Source organism: Callospermophilus lateralis, chromosome 14 (assembly GCF_048772815.1).
Source record: "Callospermophilus lateralis isolate mCalLat2 chromosome 14, mCalLat2.hap1, whole genome shotgun sequence".
NCBI classification, from domain to species: domain Eukaryota; kingdom Metazoa; phylum Chordata; class Mammalia; order Rodentia; family Sciuridae; genus Callospermophilus; species Callospermophilus lateralis.
In genome coordinates this window covers 22,202,389-22,219,687 of record NC_135318.1, presented here as the reverse complement: position 1 = coordinate 22,219,687, position 17,299 = coordinate 22,202,389, and the positions used below count along the sequence as shown (strand labels likewise).

General features: G+C 41.9%; 1 protein-coding gene across 1 annotated transcript in view; it reads left to right on the top strand.

Annotated features, from left to right (window-relative positions):
* The window catches only part of Alk (ALK receptor tyrosine kinase), a 642,117-nt gene that overhangs the window by 457,434 nt on the left and 167,384 nt on the right, over positions 1–17,299 (top strand). The window contains exon 5 of the mRNA XM_076832815.2: positions 10,232–10,359. Coding sequence (XP_076688930.1) covers positions 10,232–10,359 — 128 coding nt within the window. The remainder of the gene's footprint in view (positions 1–10,231; positions 10,360–17,299) is intronic.

The window sequence follows — 17,299 nt, the reverse complement described above, 5'->3', positions numbered from 1 at the left end:
CAAAGAAGCTGAGTAGATAAAAAGCGGAAAATGGACTTTGGGTGCAGAAAACACCAGAAGCAAAATTTACAGAGGCATGAAAGAGCCCTGGGATGTGCAGGAAGCCAGAGGCAAGGCCTGAGGACACTGGAGAGCCCTGGTCACATTTGGGCTTTAAAGAGATTATTCCAGACACAGGTTGTAAAATGGACCCTCCTGTGGTTGTAGAGTGGAAATTGATGTGTCCATGGGGCTCAGTCCTTCTTTGCCATGTGAGAGGATAAAACATGACCATTACTGAGACTCACGCTCATCTTAACATCCGTCAACCCTGCCATGATATCATCATCCACAATACTGGCTGCAATATGGTATCGGTGCTGTGTCGCAGAGCTTGGGAGCTCCTCTACATCAAGGGGCTCAGAACTCCATCCATCAAAGCCTCTGGAAGTTACCTCCCCTTTCCCAGATGGCCACCCCAGAAAAGAGGCAGAGAGGGTGCAATGGGTGATCACCTTGGGTGGGCACAAGTCTGTGGGTTCTTCTTATCCCACCTCGCCAGTCCCCTCCAAGCTTTTATGGCTGACAACTTCTCCCAGCCCCAGAATTTGCATATGGGACCATTGTTTATGACCAGGGCCACCCTGCGATGCAGTTTCAGCCCAGTGACTTGACTTGGCCAGAGATTTATGACTAAATCGGAGGCTCTAAACTTGGGCATCTGCATTTTGCTTGGCTCCGATTCCTGTGTTCTATTCCAAACAATCAATACATTAGTGCATTAAATGGCATTTAGGCTACCTCTCTGGGGACCAGGATGAGCTGCTGGGAATCCTTTGAGCAAGGGCAGAGAGAACTGCTCCAAGGCTGGGAAATCCTGGAAATGGAGATCTAAGGTGAGCATCTGGGCTGGATGCCCAACCCCAGCCCCACTCAGAACACAGGGCTCCAGCAGAAGGGAGACAGGATGGAAGGAGAGATCCGACAGAAACAGCTGCGTACCAACTTCCAATGTTGTCTTTATCCTTCTTCATGGGAGTGACATGTTTAAACTAAGCTAAAAGAAACTGAAACACTGATTTTACTTTAAAAAAAAAAAGATTATATTAGAAAAGAACAGATGGTGCTGAATAGTTACTGGAAGGAAAAAAGAGTTAGAAAACCAAATTCCAGGTTCCCACTGGCTGCTGATGGGTAATATGCCCACACCTCCTTATAGAAGGAATTAGAAAGGCAAAAAAAGGATCACCTGTGACTCTAATCAGAAAAGCCACCAACTACCCTGCCAGAAAGATTGTCTGACAAGTTTGTGGAGTAGGAAACCTGCTGGGGTCCCCTCGCTTTTCTGTAATTCTTCGTGATTTCTGAAACACCAGCACCAAACAAACTCTCCTCTCTCTTTCTCTGCCCAGAAGCCAGCCAGTCCACCTACAGCTCCCTTGGGACAGATATTGAGGAGATGCCAACATGGGACTTGATCCAAAATCCAGACAGGAATTTTAGGATTCTCAGGGTCGCTACTCTTGATCTGAAGCTTTCTGATACTTGTTTGTTTATTTGTTTTTTTGTTTGTTTGGTTGGTTGGTTTTTTTTTTTTGTTTTGTTTTGTTTTTTTTGGCCTGAGTAATCAGTGTTTCTTCCCTTTAAAAGAAGAAAAAAATGCTAGTTAGTTCTCTACGGAGAAAATGGCTGTGGTCACTTTATACAAGCCAGAGCAAAGAAGAATCCCTCTTAGACAATAAGATTGGGATCAGTAGGTGCTTGAGAATCAACTTACAGCCTGAAACATTTTATTTTAACCTGCAACTTTGAAATGCATGCTAACCCACCAATTTTGATGTAAGGACAAGACCTTTGCTCCCAGGGTGGTAGTCTATTCATCATTAGAGGTCAGGGTTGTCATTAACATAAATCATATTCCTGACTCCTCATCCTTGATGTTCAGTGGCAGTTTCTTTAAAATAAAAATAAGGTTAAAATACTTTTAAAGTGTTCTAGAGGTTTTCTGGATTTTTTTTTCAGCACATAATTTACTAAAAACAGGACATAATCTTTTCTCTTTTTATTGGTGAATTACAGCTGTACATAATGATGGGATTTGCTGTTATGGATTCGTACATGCACACAATACACAATATAGCAACCTAATTTGACCAATATCACTCCCCCTCCCTCCTTGCTTCCCTCCTCTCTGTCCCTTTCCTCTACTGATCTCCCTTTGATTTTCATGATATCCACCCTCCCCCACCTTTCTTTTCCTTTTTCCTCTCTGGTGTCTGCATGGGAGAAAAAACAGCTGACCCTTGGCCTTTGACCTTCTGAGTTTGGCTTATTGCACTTAACATAATGGTCTCTAGTTCCATCCATTTTCCTGCAGATAACATAATTTCATTTTTCTTTATGGCTGAATAAAACTCCATTGTGTATATCTACCACATGTTCTTTCTCCATTCATGCGTTGATGGATACCTAGGCTGGTGCCATAGTCTGACTCCTATGAATTGTGCTGTTACAAACATGGGTATGCATGTACTGCAATAAGATGCCTTTAACTCTTCAGGATAAATACCAAGGAGAGGTATGGCTGGATCACATAGTGGTTCCACACCTTTTGAGAAATCTTCATTCTGATTTCCAGAGTGGTTGGAAAAGTGGAAAAGTGTTTCTTTTTCTTTACATCCTCTCCAGCTTATAGTATTATTTGTATTCTTGATGACTGCCAGGCTTTCTGGATGTTTTAGAATTTTTTTCCCCTGATCTTTTTGTTGCCCCATTCACACCTAATTCAACAGCAGTTATTTGTAGCTGCCTTTTCAAAGTGTGTAAAATTTTCTCCTGCCTATTGCATCAATTTAATGAGTACAACTGCCATAAACAGAGTAGTGAATAAGCACAACTGATTCTCAATGGACACATAACGTGAGTGTTGGGAGTCTCCCCTAGAGTGCAGGGGTACTAAAGAATAGCACTCAGTCACCTTGAACATTCACAGGGAATGGAGGTCTCATTGAATATAAAACATACAGTTTGTGCTAATTCAACAAGGCGATGGGTCACATGGAAACCAGTTAAGAACACTTTGACTATAATTTTTCCCTATAACTATAGCTATGAAGTTTGGGCACAGAGAGGGTTGGGTTCAGTAGCTGGCCTGAGGTCCCACAGCCAATAAAAGGCAGAATTGAAATTATGAAGCAGGCTGGCTGACTCCTGAACCTCTGTTCTTAATCATTATATTTCTCTTAATGGAAGGAAGGAAAAGGGGAGGGTGAAAAAGAAGGAAGGGAGGGAGGGAGAAATGGAGGAGCAAAAGAGATAAGAGAGAGGCCAAGAAAAAAGCCCAAAACTCTATTTTTTCCTTTGTTCCAAAGCATGAGAGAGGAATTAAGGAAATAGTTTAGGACATCTTCTCGGTCTCTATTCCAGGAAACCCAGGCCACCTTCCAGGATCTATCACCCAGACATCTCTGATGAATTATGCTGCTTTTCAGTTGCCCATGTTGAGGCTCAACCAGTCACCCTGTGGCTCCAGGGTCCCAACCTACCTTGGCCTCTGTACCTCTAGCCCCCTTCTGAAGAACCTGGGGCCCACCTCAGCCTGGGAGCAGCCCCTCATCCTGGGCCAATGGGAACCAGACCCTGACTCACCCTGAAGTCTTGTTCCCATCCAGATCTGATCCTCTCTAGAGGTTCTAGGATACCGTATCAGGCAAGCGGATAGCAAAGCCAAGGGTACAAGGATAAAAGACCCCTTGCCATGTGTCACACATTGTTATTGCAGAAAATTAACAAGCAACAAAGGGCCCCACACCAAAATTTGCATTGATCTGGCATTTTTCCCCCTGCTATTTCCCATAAAAATGCTTTAAATGCAGGCTGATTTAATGAACACGATAAAAATTGTGCTGAATGGTTTATATTTGCTGCAGAATTACTACAAAGTATATTTTAAGGAAAACTTGAAAGTTATGTGTGTTTTTCCTGTAGGATAAGATTAGGGGAAGAGGTGCAACTGGCTTTTTTTTTTTTTTTTTTTTTTTGCTCCCTGTATTAATCTGGATGAGCTCCCACAGGCTCAGTTCCTTATTTCTAACAAATCTTCACACCTTCACACTTATCCAGACCCTGTCAAGAGAGAGTCTTAGTAAAGACGCATGTAGAGGAATGTCAACAGTGCAGCCTGAGCCATGACAGGGTCATGCTTCATAATAATCATTGTCGTCACGTGTGTGGAGCTCTTTGTGACAGGGACTTGGCTGGTTGTCTTATTTATGTGGCTTCTGTCATCCTCCACCTAACTCATGATGTTGGCTGCCCCAGCTGGAGGGTTCATCACCACCTAACTGACGTGGCTGTCATGACCAGTACAGAACACAAGGATGGCCATATCTTCTAGCTTCAGGTCCCCAGCCAAGTTCACCTGTGCCAGAAATTGCAGCAAAGCCTCAGGAAGACAGATTCTAACCTTAAGGAATTTTGAAGGGCAGAGTTAGGTGGTCTGCAGAAAGATTATGGAGTCCTACTAACCTGCGTTGGAAACTCATCTCTACACAGAGAATAATGATGATGCTGTTATCATTGCTATTGCTGCTGTAGATCATGTTCTTATGGACTTGGTCCAAGCCTGACCTGAATTGGTAGAGAACATCTATGCATGATATGGGAACTCTTCTAGTTGAGAATTCAGGTCCTCCAGGTCTCAATTACTATTATTTTCTGCTTCCCTCTGATTAGGTCTTAGGAAATGGCGGGGGAGGGCAATAGCCATGTAATGAACTATGTAGTCACATGGACCACCTCCTTCCCACAAACCCACAATTCCCCAGTTCTTAAGTTCCCCCTCATGGGGAAGGCATCACCCTTACTTGAATTGATGACATTCTTACTTGAATGGTTGGCATGAACTTTCAGATAAACTCAATTCCACTACCACATGAGTTTTGGCCAAGCATGTCAGAATCTTGCCTGAAGTAATAGAAATCTGTTCATGCACTTGTCTTCTCATTCAACAGATACTTTTTGAGAATTGACAATGTTTAAGATGCTGGAGACTTGATGATGTGCAATCCATCCCCCAGGCATTAAGAAGGCAGGGAAGTAAGACACAGAGGTCATGCAGAGACCAATGAAAAATATTCACTCTCACCAGACACGAACTCCTGTTCCCTGATCATACACTGAATATGTCACTTCTGCTCATGTACTCATGCCTGTCCCTTTCTGCATTGCCCTTTTCTAAATCCCTGTCTTCCACCTTTTACAACCTATCCTCAAGATCACCTGTCCTGGTCAACCAGTCATCACTTTGCCCTCTGTGCCTCAGTAGCTCTTAGTGCCTGCCTCAGTGAGCCCTTAGTGCTCACCCAGCCCTGATATACTGCCATTTGTGTAAATTTCAGTACATAGTTTTATTTTTCTTCTCACCAGTTTGTAACTTCCTTGAGTACAAACTAAACCCTAAACCCAAGTCCCCAGAGAACCTAATACTCTATCTAGTGTGCAACATGAGAAATGGAGTCTGACTCAAATTCTAACTGACAAATAGTGTACAAAGCATCTTTTCACATGCTGAGAAGACACAGGAGGTTGCAAAGGCAAAGAAAATGATTTGATCCTAAGTGAAATAGAGGCCCTTGGAGGATTCAGAGAAGAATGTCAATCTGCTCTCATAGTCAAATACTAACATGTCTTCTTGTAGGAGTGTTCCCACATAAGTTCTCAGGGTTCTTTTTATCCTATGAAGATCCATGTAAGTTTTTATTGTTGTTGTTTAAACAAAAATGGCAACTGATATTCAGAAATTGCAAATGCCTTTCCCACTCTCTTTTACCTACACTCTTTTCCCTTCTTGAATCTCATAAAAGAGTTGAGCTACAGATACTTGCATTTTTTCATGGACCAGAGTGGCTCCATGAAGAAGGTGGCGGTCTTCTATAAGCCCCCTTATTGAGGCCCTACTGTGTGCTTAGATCTCCTCTAATTACTCTGTAGGCATCCTTCTCACTGATCCTCATCCCCATTCAAAAAGCTCCGTGTTTTCACCTCCATCAAAAGACAAGGAAACTGAAACTCAGAAGTTACATCACTTCCCCAGTAGCTTAACTAGCTGAGAATGGAGTCCAGGCCCTGACTCACTGCACTACAACAGCCAAAGCATCTCAGAAGGCCCTCTAGTGAGTGGCTTGCAGTGGGCCAGGGACCCTTAGGTGGGCAGCTTGATGTCATTATTATGCCCTCGGGGATATTGCACAGCAGGAAAGTAAAACACATCTTCGGTCTGGTCAACAGCCACCCATGCCCTCACATGCCATCACAGAATGTCCCTTTATATCTGGGCTTAAAATAACTTGCTTCACCCTCCCAAGTCACAGCTGCCAAACCTTCAGTCACATCAGCAGCTCTCCTTGTGGCAGACATGCCGGTTTCCTTTAAACATATGGAAACTAACCGGGGAGGAAACAATGGGAGCCTTAGAGATTCTTTTGTTTCATGACAGCTTCTTGGGAGTTTTCGTTGGATTGTCTGACAGTATGTGCCACCATCTGGCTGGAGTGTCTACCCTCAAAACCAGACTGGTGATCCCTCCAGTAACATTAAATAGACACCTTCTTCTCTATTTCTAGGGTACAAAATGCAATTGAGTACAGGGGCCAGATTGGCCCATAAGCTGCATTTTTCTCTTGTTCTTGCAATCCAGGAGCAGTGCTGTGCTTTATTTTAACCTTAGGTCTATAGGTAACACAATGTGTGGTCAAGTCTCCACTTCCCCCAAGAAGGTTGGGACTGAGCATCTTCGCATGAATAGATCTGTGATTTCATGACTCATTGCTCTTCTCCCACCTCTGTGAGATATTATTTGTTAATTGCAGCTTCTAGGACTTTCATCAAATATTTTATCACTCGGACTCCTGTAATCTGATTGAGAAATATGGACATGAGATCCATAAGGGCCCTTGGAGAACACTTAATTCAATGTCCACATTTTACTATTGAAGAAACTAAAATTCAAGGAGGTGCGGGGATTTGTCCAAAGTCAAGCAAATCCAGAAGCAGAATCCAGGACTCAGTTCCCACTTTAGTGGTCTTTCTATATACTACTTCTAGGCTCTCAGTCAGAAATAGACCTTGATATTCATAAACCAACTCCTTTCTGCCTTTTTAATGGACTTTAATTTATTCATTGTGATGTAATCAACTCAGCAAAAGTGGGTGGTCAGTTTTTTTCTTAGAAAATTCAAGTTGAACATGCTTTCTCTGCTTGAGAATACCATTGATCGGAAAACATCCAAAATTTTAGGCATTTGGAGAAAAGTGCCTTATTCAGAACCATCAGGCAAATGAGGGGCAGAGCAGGCAGAACTGGAACTGGAGAGCTCCAGAGAGACATGCAAAAGATAATGGATTGTGACAGGCTTTCCACACAGTCCTTCTAGCTTCCTAAGGTCCAGGTGGACACCCCACACTGTCAGATTGATGGATAGAAACACCAGTGCTAAGAGGGTCACAAATCCCCAGCACATGGACACAGTTGCACTGAGAGGCTTCAGGTCAGAACATAACCTCCCCAACCTCCCCCCATGCAAGCATAAGTGGAGTTGCCACCAGCCAAAGCAAGGACAGCCAGACCCCAATGAACTGGTTTCAAGACCACTGGGATATAAGCAAAGAAAATGGAGGCAGGCAGAGGAAAGAGCTTGGATTTGTTTTTCACTGGGTTTTGGCTGTCTCTTAAACAAATCTGACCCTAGGTGTTAGTATGCCCTCTTCCAGTCCCAGCTTCCCTGGATATAAAATACATGTTTGGCAACTGCTCTGAAAGTTATTAAAGTTGCAGCAGTAAACTATGGGAGGCCAGAGAATTTCAGACAAAAGTTATTGCATCGGTAACTCAGAAACTAATTCCTAAAACTCCTGACACATTTATCCAGAGGGCTAGTGCCAATATAGAAATGGAAATCATTGTCAAGGGCCACTGTGTACCTGGAATTAAAATCCATCATTCCTCAGAACAGCGAGCTATGATTTGGGCAGAATATGAATGCTCATGCCTTTCCCTACCATCCTTCCTTGAAAATAGGGTCCTTTATGTTTCAGAAGAACAAGAAAAATTCTGCTTTTGTTTGTTTTTCCTTAAGAACCCTTCCTTTACATTTTCTTTTCAAATATTTCTTTCCTTGACAGTCCCACGTTTAAACCAAAAGGCCTCCTTTTCCTTATTCAATTGCACTGGTTTTATTTTGGAGAGAAATCCTGCTGGGTACAGTAACAGAGAACAAACTTTACAACAGCAATAACCCCTTCTACAGTACCTATTGTGGGGAAACTTAATACACTTTTATTAAATGGCTGAGGAATTGACTCCAGCAATCTGAATTAACTACAGAAGAGCAGAGGAGGAGCAGAAATACCTCCTTCATTCAAGATACCTACTACATGCCAGCAACATTCAGGGCCCAGAAACAGGGAGCACCCCTTTGAGAAGTCATTGATTGCCCCAGGCAACACCTTTATCAGCAACAGCTAGCCAAATCAGCAACGATCCCATGGGACCCAGTGTTAGAAAGCAAATGGGAGTTCATAACCCACTTGAATCAAATGTGTGAAATATGATATGTCAAGAACTATGTAATGTTTTGAACAACCAATAATAAAAATTTTTAAAAAATAAATAAATAAACAAATACATGAAGCAAAAAAAAAAAAAAGAAAGAAAGAAAGCAAATGTGGAAATGGGCCCCTGGATTCACCATGGGATGAGTGGCAGGAAGCTTCATTTATAAATAGGCACACACTTTGACTCAGATTCTAGGACTTTGTCCCAAAGCAGAGCTTAGATAAAATACACATGGTTACCTTTAGCACGATCATGACGGAAAGCAGAAGCAATGCACAAGTTGTTAAAAATGCAGCCAATGAGAAGATAATAGAACCTCTATTTGCTGCCTCATGACATACTATTGAGCAGGCAAGTGCAATCACAGAGAGCATATGCAGTATGGTCTCATTTATATAAAATGAGAGCTGGAAGGTTGCCCACTGAGGTAGTGACTTTGGCTACTGCTAGACAATGAGGTTCTGGGTGAATTTTCTATCTTACAACTTTTCTCAATTGTTGAGTTTTTATTTATTTTTATAATAAGCATCACTTTATTATAAAAGAGGGGTTAAAAAGTTTTTAAAATGAAAAGCTAAGGGTAAGAAAATATGGAATGTTGTGATGATTTCAAGGGTGTACACCTAAGTCAAACCCATTGACTTATACACTTTAACTCATCAAATTATACTTTTAGTACATGCAATTTATTAAGTGTCAATTATACATTTGTAAAGTTGTTTTCTTGAGGAAAGAAAATAGCCCAGATAATTTCCATTCTCACTCAAAATTGTATATATATGTGTGTGTATATATATATATATATATATATATATACACACATGCATATATATATATATATATATATACATATGTGTGTATATATGTGTATATATCAATGTTGAAAAGTAAATCTGATGTTCCAATCAGTGAAAGGAGCCATTCCAAGAGGTTAATAGCATGAGCAAGGTGTAAAAGTGTTCATTTAGCTTATTCTCTGTTCTCTGACAGTGTCAGTGTCCTTGATTATAGATGGATGCAGAGCTCACCATTTGACCTGCTTCTATCTTCTTCTGCTTGCACTTTTTTGCAAAGTCCATGTCAATCTTAGGTACCTTTTACTCCAAAATACATGCTTGGGTGCACTTTAATTTTCCCACAGTAAATAAATAGCTCTTGCTAGCTTCCCATAAGTAACAACATAGCAGACCTGAAGGTTCTGAGACTCTGGTATCAGATAAAGTGCCAAAAACTAAGTTTTATTTCCAGAAAGAATGATCCATAGACTGATAAATGTTTTGAAGACTTTGCCTCAACTCTGCTGCCAGCTCCCTTCCACTAAGTAGAATTCTTCCCCTATAAGACTAACTACTGAAAAATTCCAAATATCTGAAATTGCCTTAAAAAGAATATGACGAAAGAAATGCCATGGCCAAAATGGGTTTGAAAATTGTGTCTCTGAGTTAGCCAGACAAGAAGGAAGCAAATGTTTACACACTACTGTCAGGGTCATCATCCCCAGCACTATGTGGGCATCCATCTCTTGGTGCCTGTGAAGAATGTAAACCCTGAAGTCACTGCATGACCCTCTCTGCAGGTGAGGCTGCTTCTCATCACTGTTTTTCTGTGCTTTCTTCCTTTGCTTTCCAATGGAACCAGCTGGACCGTGCTGCAGGGAAGAATTGGGCACCCAGAGAACCCATTCCGAGTGGCCCTGGAATACATCTCAAGTGGAAACCGAAGTCTGTCTGCAGTGGACTTCTTCGCCCTGAAGAATTGCAGTGAAGGTATTTGAACTCAGCTTGCCCCTCCACTCATTGAGAGCCTGTTGTCATGTGTGTCAATGACATGCAACTGTGCTTAGCTGGGAAGGTACACACTTATACATCGAAGGCTGTGGTGCTTAGGAGCTGATTCTAAATATTACGCAGTGCACCATAGACCAGACGATCAATTTTCAAAGATCCAGAATAAAATGATAACTACTTAATATAAAGCTGCATCTGCCACAGTCCGGCTGCAGCAAAATAACTGGGGGGGTGAAGAGCAACTTGTGTACATTGATACAGCAGGAGTGGGAGCCGTTTATTGTAGGACAGGAGGGGTATATTTACATTCCACCCAGCTTATCTTAATTAACATAAACTAGATACAGCAGTCAACCAATAAGGAATCTCCACACTTAATGGCTCGCTGGCCGTTACTTCACAAACCACTCCCTCTGGCAAAATGCCAGGCGCCACCCTGACTTGTTTACAGACCCTAACATGCATCAAATAGAATCTGGTGTTTGCTAGGTAACATAGTAGCTTAACTTCCCTGGCTGCCAAATGTTTACAATTATTTATATTTGATCATAGAACATTATAAATGGATGCCAGGCAATAGAATGAGCCCCCAAGAACCCTCAATGCAACTTCAACTGTATCAAGATTCTGCCATTTTTGCTTCACCTTTATCTCTACATACTCTGCACCTTCCCCATAACTTAATGCTTAGTTTGCTTTTTCTTTTCTCTGAGGTTAAATTTGCAACTAAATATTATAATGATTTTACTGAAGCTATTATTGAGAGACCACATGGGAAATGGTTATATGTGAAATCTTTAGCTTATTTTGTAAAAGCCATTAGGATAGGGTCCACTCTTGCCATTTAAATCCTTTTATACAAGTCCCACATTGTGAATTTATTTCAGGATCTATTACCGAGAGAAGATAATTTGTTGGGCTTTTTTTTTTCTCCTTTTTTTCCTTTGTTGCCAGGAAACTCTGAACTAAATGCAATGCACCATCACAGTAATTATATCTGTGTAATTAAACAGATATAGGTTTTTGATAAGCTTTTCCCCTTTCCTCTGAGAGTTTTTGATCTTCTGTTCCTATTTTCAATATCATGTTTTATATGTAACTTTATTAAACTTTGCCTCAACTCTGTTTTCTAAGTGGGATGACGTGGATCATCAATAGATATATGAGGATGGTTTTCCTTGATTTCTCAGAAGACCCAGTCATAATTATAAGCATCCTTTATTCTTTGGATATCAAGGGTAGCTAAGCTGGAGTTCCACCAACTTCAGGAAGAGTCCTTTAATTATTGCTGTTCTGTAATTCCTGCCTCTGCCCAGAGGTTGATTGAAGGGCACTTTAGCCTGTGCAATGAAACCTGGGGTCTGAGGGGCCAAAGAATGAAGTGCAGACAGGAAGGAAGTCCAGGGTACTCTCAGACCTAAATTCCCAATTTTGACTAGTTCTGAACAATCCTAAAGGCCCAGGACACAGAGAAGCCCTCTGCTGCCTGTGGAAGCCTGGATTTGAACCTGTGCTTCTTGGAGGTGGGGCAGGTTAGAGACACCCTTAGTTCAGGAGCCCTAGTGACCACCTTGCTCCTTACACTGTTGTAGCTTCTCGTTCATTGCAGGTCTCACAAGATCTTTCACAAATGAATTTTATTGTTGTTCTTTTATTTTAATCAGAACGGAGTTGTGTGTGAGGAGAAGAAAAATCACCACAAAATGATAGATTACACTTTAGTTCAAGTTGAAATTGTGGTTGCCCTATAATATGAGGCACTGTAGAGAAACTGTGGTTTGGGTGCTAGCCAGGAGTTTGGGTGTCTGTTTCTGCACTCATGAACTTAGGGATTTGTGAATGTCTCTGGAATTCATCAAGCTGCATAGATGTTGAGGGTCTATGTACCTTCCAAAAGAAGCCATCTGTTGAAATGGAACAAGTTAACAGGAATGTGATAGAGAAAAGGTATCCAGTTTCTAAAACTGGCTTATCTCATTTGAGCAACATCAGGAGAAGAAACTAAGAGACCATAAATATCTAGATATTACGCCCAGCACAAATGCTGCAAAGATTTCCTGCCCTGCAAAAATTCCTTGCACATTCAAATTATGAATTTCATCAGATGTACATTTTTTTTTTTTGGTACCAGGGATTGAACCCAGGGGCATTCAACCACTGAGCCACATCCCCAGCCATTTTTTGTATTTTATTTAGAAACAGGATCTCACTGAGTTGCTTAGAGTTCTCACTAAGTTGATGAAGCTGACTTTGAACTTGAGATCCTCCTGCCTCAGCCTCCTGAGCTGCTGGGATTACAGGTGTACCTCACCACATCCATCTTTTTTTTTTTTTTATACAGATGTTTCTCCCTTACTTTGCAGCTCCCTCTCACCTACAAATTCCATCCCCTAGAGCTTGTGTAGCATTGGCAGTGAGTCTGTTACAGGGCTTTAGAGACCTGTTCCTGGTCTGCTTCTCTACCCTGATAAAAACAGTGGAGTTGACCTCCTTAAGTTTTCTCTAATGATCCAGAAAATTGCTGCTTGCAGGCACCCTCTTAAAGGAGGGAGAAGAGAAGACAAATCTGCCTCTGATTCCCCAGGGAAGGCACTTGGCCAGGTTGTCCTGGTCTACCTATTACCCAGGATCCAGGTCCAGAGGCTCCAGATCCAAGGAGGGATGATCCTCATGAGGAAGTAGTTGCTCTCTAAATTCCTCCTCTCACTAAGAACACAGTCATCAAGGGGCATGAAGAGATTTGTGTGGGTGTATGAGAAAGAGCAGAGAAGAGCAAAGTGATCCCAGAGGTTCCTTAGAACTTCTTATTCTTCTGTCATAGTAGGACGAATTCAACTAGTGTAGACAAGTTGTTATCCTAGGAATTAGCCTAAAACTACACCCACATATATTTTTTAAAATATATATTTTTTAGTTGCAGGTGGACACAATACCTTTATTTATTTATTTATTTCTCTGTTTGTTAATTAATTAATTAATTTAATGTGGTGCCGAGGATCGAACCCAGTGCCTCACGCACACTAGGTGAGTGTTCTATCACTGAGCCACAAACCCAGCCCCATATACCCACATATTTAAAGGGAAGAAATTTTTTTGGTGGGGTTTTATGGAAAAGTCATATTTGAGGTCTGTGATACAGGCTAGTATATTTTCTGGGGTCACTATTTTGGTTAAGTTATGACAAAGAGGAGAGAAAGGGGAAAAAGTAGCTAGCATCTTCCAGGGGCAAACAAAGCTGATGGCATGCTAGTCAGAGTTGTAGATGTTTCTAGACTATTTTCTGATGGAAACTTGGTCCCTTGGTGATGAGGCACAGATAACATATGAAGGGAAGCACAACTATAGATCTTCATGACTCTTTGGCCCACATGAAAAGAGATGCCATTTTAGTTAATCTGGTGAAGGCTTACAGGAGACATTGGGAAAACTCTCCCTGCAGAGGTGACAATATCTATCCATAGGTATCACCAGGGCAGTGGCCATGCCTATTTCCTCTTTAAATCTTTACAAGACTCAGTGTGGTGAGAATGTGAGCTGATAGCAACCACCACTAACCTTGATGGAGCACTCCCAAAGTGTCAATCCTTTTACATGTGTTATCTCATGCAGGCTTAAACAGTGATGCTGTAACAGAGGGACAAATCTCCTCCTTTTACAGATGGGGAAACTGAGCTCACAGGTCATTCAGTTGGTGAAAAGTAAGGCCAAACTGAACCCTAAGTGAACCTGACCACAAAGCCAGTGTTTCTGTCTACTCTCCTCTACCATCTTGGTTGATGTGCAGAGGCTGGGGTTTTATTTATTACTGGAAACCTCAGAATCATCTTTGTTGCCCATCTTCTTCCACTTCCTTGGCCATAACCTTGAGCCCTAAGCTTGCTGCTGCCTTGTGTTCTGTTGCTGAGTGCCACTGCTGCAGACTCTTACATTGTTCCTTCTTTACTTTGTTTTCTTAGCCATGCACCTTGATCATCTTATGTTCTTCATCTATGTCACCTTAGCCTTCAGCTGGTCTAATACTGCTACCATTTCTTCCCATCTTGCCAAACAGACTTCCTCAGTACTGCATTTCCTTGTGGCACTCACATGTGACTTTGGTAACTTCTTATTACCTCCCACAACAGAAAATAATGAAATATAGGGGCTATGCTGGGACACCTCACTCAGTTTCTGGGGCCAGGAAATGTCATTTGCAGCTACTGTAATTCTGCTTGGAAAACATTGCTGTCTGCATCTAAATTTAGTAGCTGCTTTACAATCGTTTCCCAATTAGTCATTTTGGGATCCCAACTTGAGGTTCAGGACCCTGTGCTATATTTCTTTTATTTCTTGAGGGAACAGTTAGCGCAGTAGTAAACACATAGGAAATGTCACATAAATACTTCTTGACAGATTGGTTAATCAATCAATTAATAAATGTTGCTTCTGTTTTATGGCCTTGGGCTATTGCCCTATTACTGAGAAGAGAAATTGCTTGGGATGGGTTTTTCCCTGAAAAGCCAGTGAAAGAGCAGTTTATACATTTGACACAGCCGAGAGGGATATCAGCCCACTGATATACCCAGGTCTGGGCTTTCAGGGAGCCCTTAGTCCATTCACAAAAACCTTTCTTGAGCAGACAACCCAGGGCAATAAGATTGCAACATACTCATTAGACCTCTGAGCTTCAGAGATGTCTACAAAAAAATCACAGGTCAGAATGGGCAGGACAAGTTTCTCAAAAAGGATTTGAGAAAGGACCAGAGTGCCTCTGAGAAGCTCATAAAATTGACACGACTGCAGCCACCTAGCACTTCCGCACACCAAGTCCTTTTCTAAGTGTATTTTTTATATTAACCCAGTTAACCCTTTCAACAGTGCCGTTGGGTACATATCATTATTGTCATCACTCCAGTTATATGGCTAGGGAAATTGAGGTACAGAGAAGTAAGTTGTTCCCCCAAAGTCCCACAGCTGATATTGGAATGCAGGGGGCTCTAGCTCCAGAATCCATGCTCTTAGCTACCACATCTTTCTGCTTCCTATAGAAGGTCACTGCCAAAAGAACACCAGAAAGTATCTAACCAAGACACAAAGATCATCCCTGAAATTTGACGTTGTAAATTACTGACCAGTCCGATGTGCTTTCTGCTTCGACCTTATGGTTAAGTTCCCAGTTTTTCTTTGAAACCAATTCAATATTTCCTTCTCCCTACCCAGATTGGTCAAAGGTAGAAAGACCCCTACCCACTGGTCTGCACAATCTCAGGGGGGCTGCACAGGATCTCACCCATGAAAAGCAGGGAGCTGTGGGTAGCTTCTGTCTGAACCTAAGTTTCTTTACTGCAGGTCACCAGCAAGAAACATCTGCAGGTTCCCAGGCCAGAGCCATGCTCAGCTCACAATAGACTCTTAACAAGAAGCAATCTAGGCCCCTTACACTGCTGAGACACCTGCATGCATATTATCTCTGATTCATCCATTAAGGAGTCATAACCCCCGCATGAGGAGTTAGCCCACTGTTTTTTCAAGCTCAGGAAGCATGAGGAATGCAAGATGTCAAACAGAGCCCCACTAACACAGATGCCTTGAAACACATGGCCCCCGGTTAGAGAACAAAATTCTTAACTTCTCTGGGGCCACATTGAAGGTATTTGAACTTGATTCTTCAAAGTCTACAAGAGTCGAGGATATGTAATTATTCAAGTAGAAGTATCTTAAGGAAATGAAGGTAGGTACCCAGAACCCACCATCCCACCATCCTTGACATCCTCCATGATGAGTTTTCATGAAACACAGTTTGATCTTCAATGCTCCTGTTAACTCCAGCTTTTCTAATGCTATGATTCTATCCTATTTAAAATATGAAAGTCAGGGGCTGGGGAATTAGCTCAGTTGGTAGAGTGCTTGCCTTGCATGCACAGGGCCCTGGGTTTAATCCTCAGCACCACTAAAAAAAAAAAAAAAAAAAAAGAAAGAAAGTCAAAAATAGTTACATTAGCCATGCCTTCTTTAAAAGATAATGAACATGCACAGGCTCTATACTTGGGATGTAAGCTATTTTCACAAGGCCAGATCTTTTTTCAGATGGGTCCTGTATTTGAGACACTAGGCACTAAATTAGTATGAGTATTTATAAAAGTAAAAAATGGGTGACATATCCAAGCCTTGACCCCTCTCTTTCCTTCTACTGCACCAAAAACACTAATAGGCAATAGAGGACATCTTCCTTAGGCCAGTGGGGACAAGGAAAAAAAAAAAGAAAGAAACTGAACAAACAGATTCTAATCTTTGGCCAGCCATGTGGAGCCAATCAGTGTTTGGAGTAGGCTCCAAAAATCCAGCTGGGTAAAATGAGGGATTACTTCATGGGCTCCTGGCAGCCAGGCCCAAATTGGGCATTTTTTGTTCCAGCAGCAAGCAACACCCCAGCAGGATCCTCAGTCTGTGCTTGTAAATGGAGATTACAGTGACATCTGTCTTGGGGTTGCCAGCAGAAAACTCTCTCTTTATGTAGCAGATTCATCTATCCCTCCACCCATGGATCCCCCATTCATTCAGCAGACATTTACCCAAACAGATACTAAGCTGAGCGCAGACACACATTGATATAAAACTGCGGTTTCTGTCTGGGCTGAGTTTTGGTATGGTGGCTTTAAGTTGTCTCTTCTCCTTGGCACAGAAACTATTCCCCAGTGGGCATCCCTGACTTGTGCCCCATTTGTCAAGATGTCTTCCTCCAAACTAGTACCACTTTTCCTTTCTCAGAAAGACCGTAGAAGGAACACTGAATCAGCAATCAGGAGTCCTGGATTGAGGTCCCCTCCCCACCTTTTATTTTCCATAAACCAACCAACTGTTCAGATCCAAAGGGACATTAACAGCCTCCTTCAGAATTGACATATGGATGGTTTTTATAATTGAAGGTGAAAATAACAAT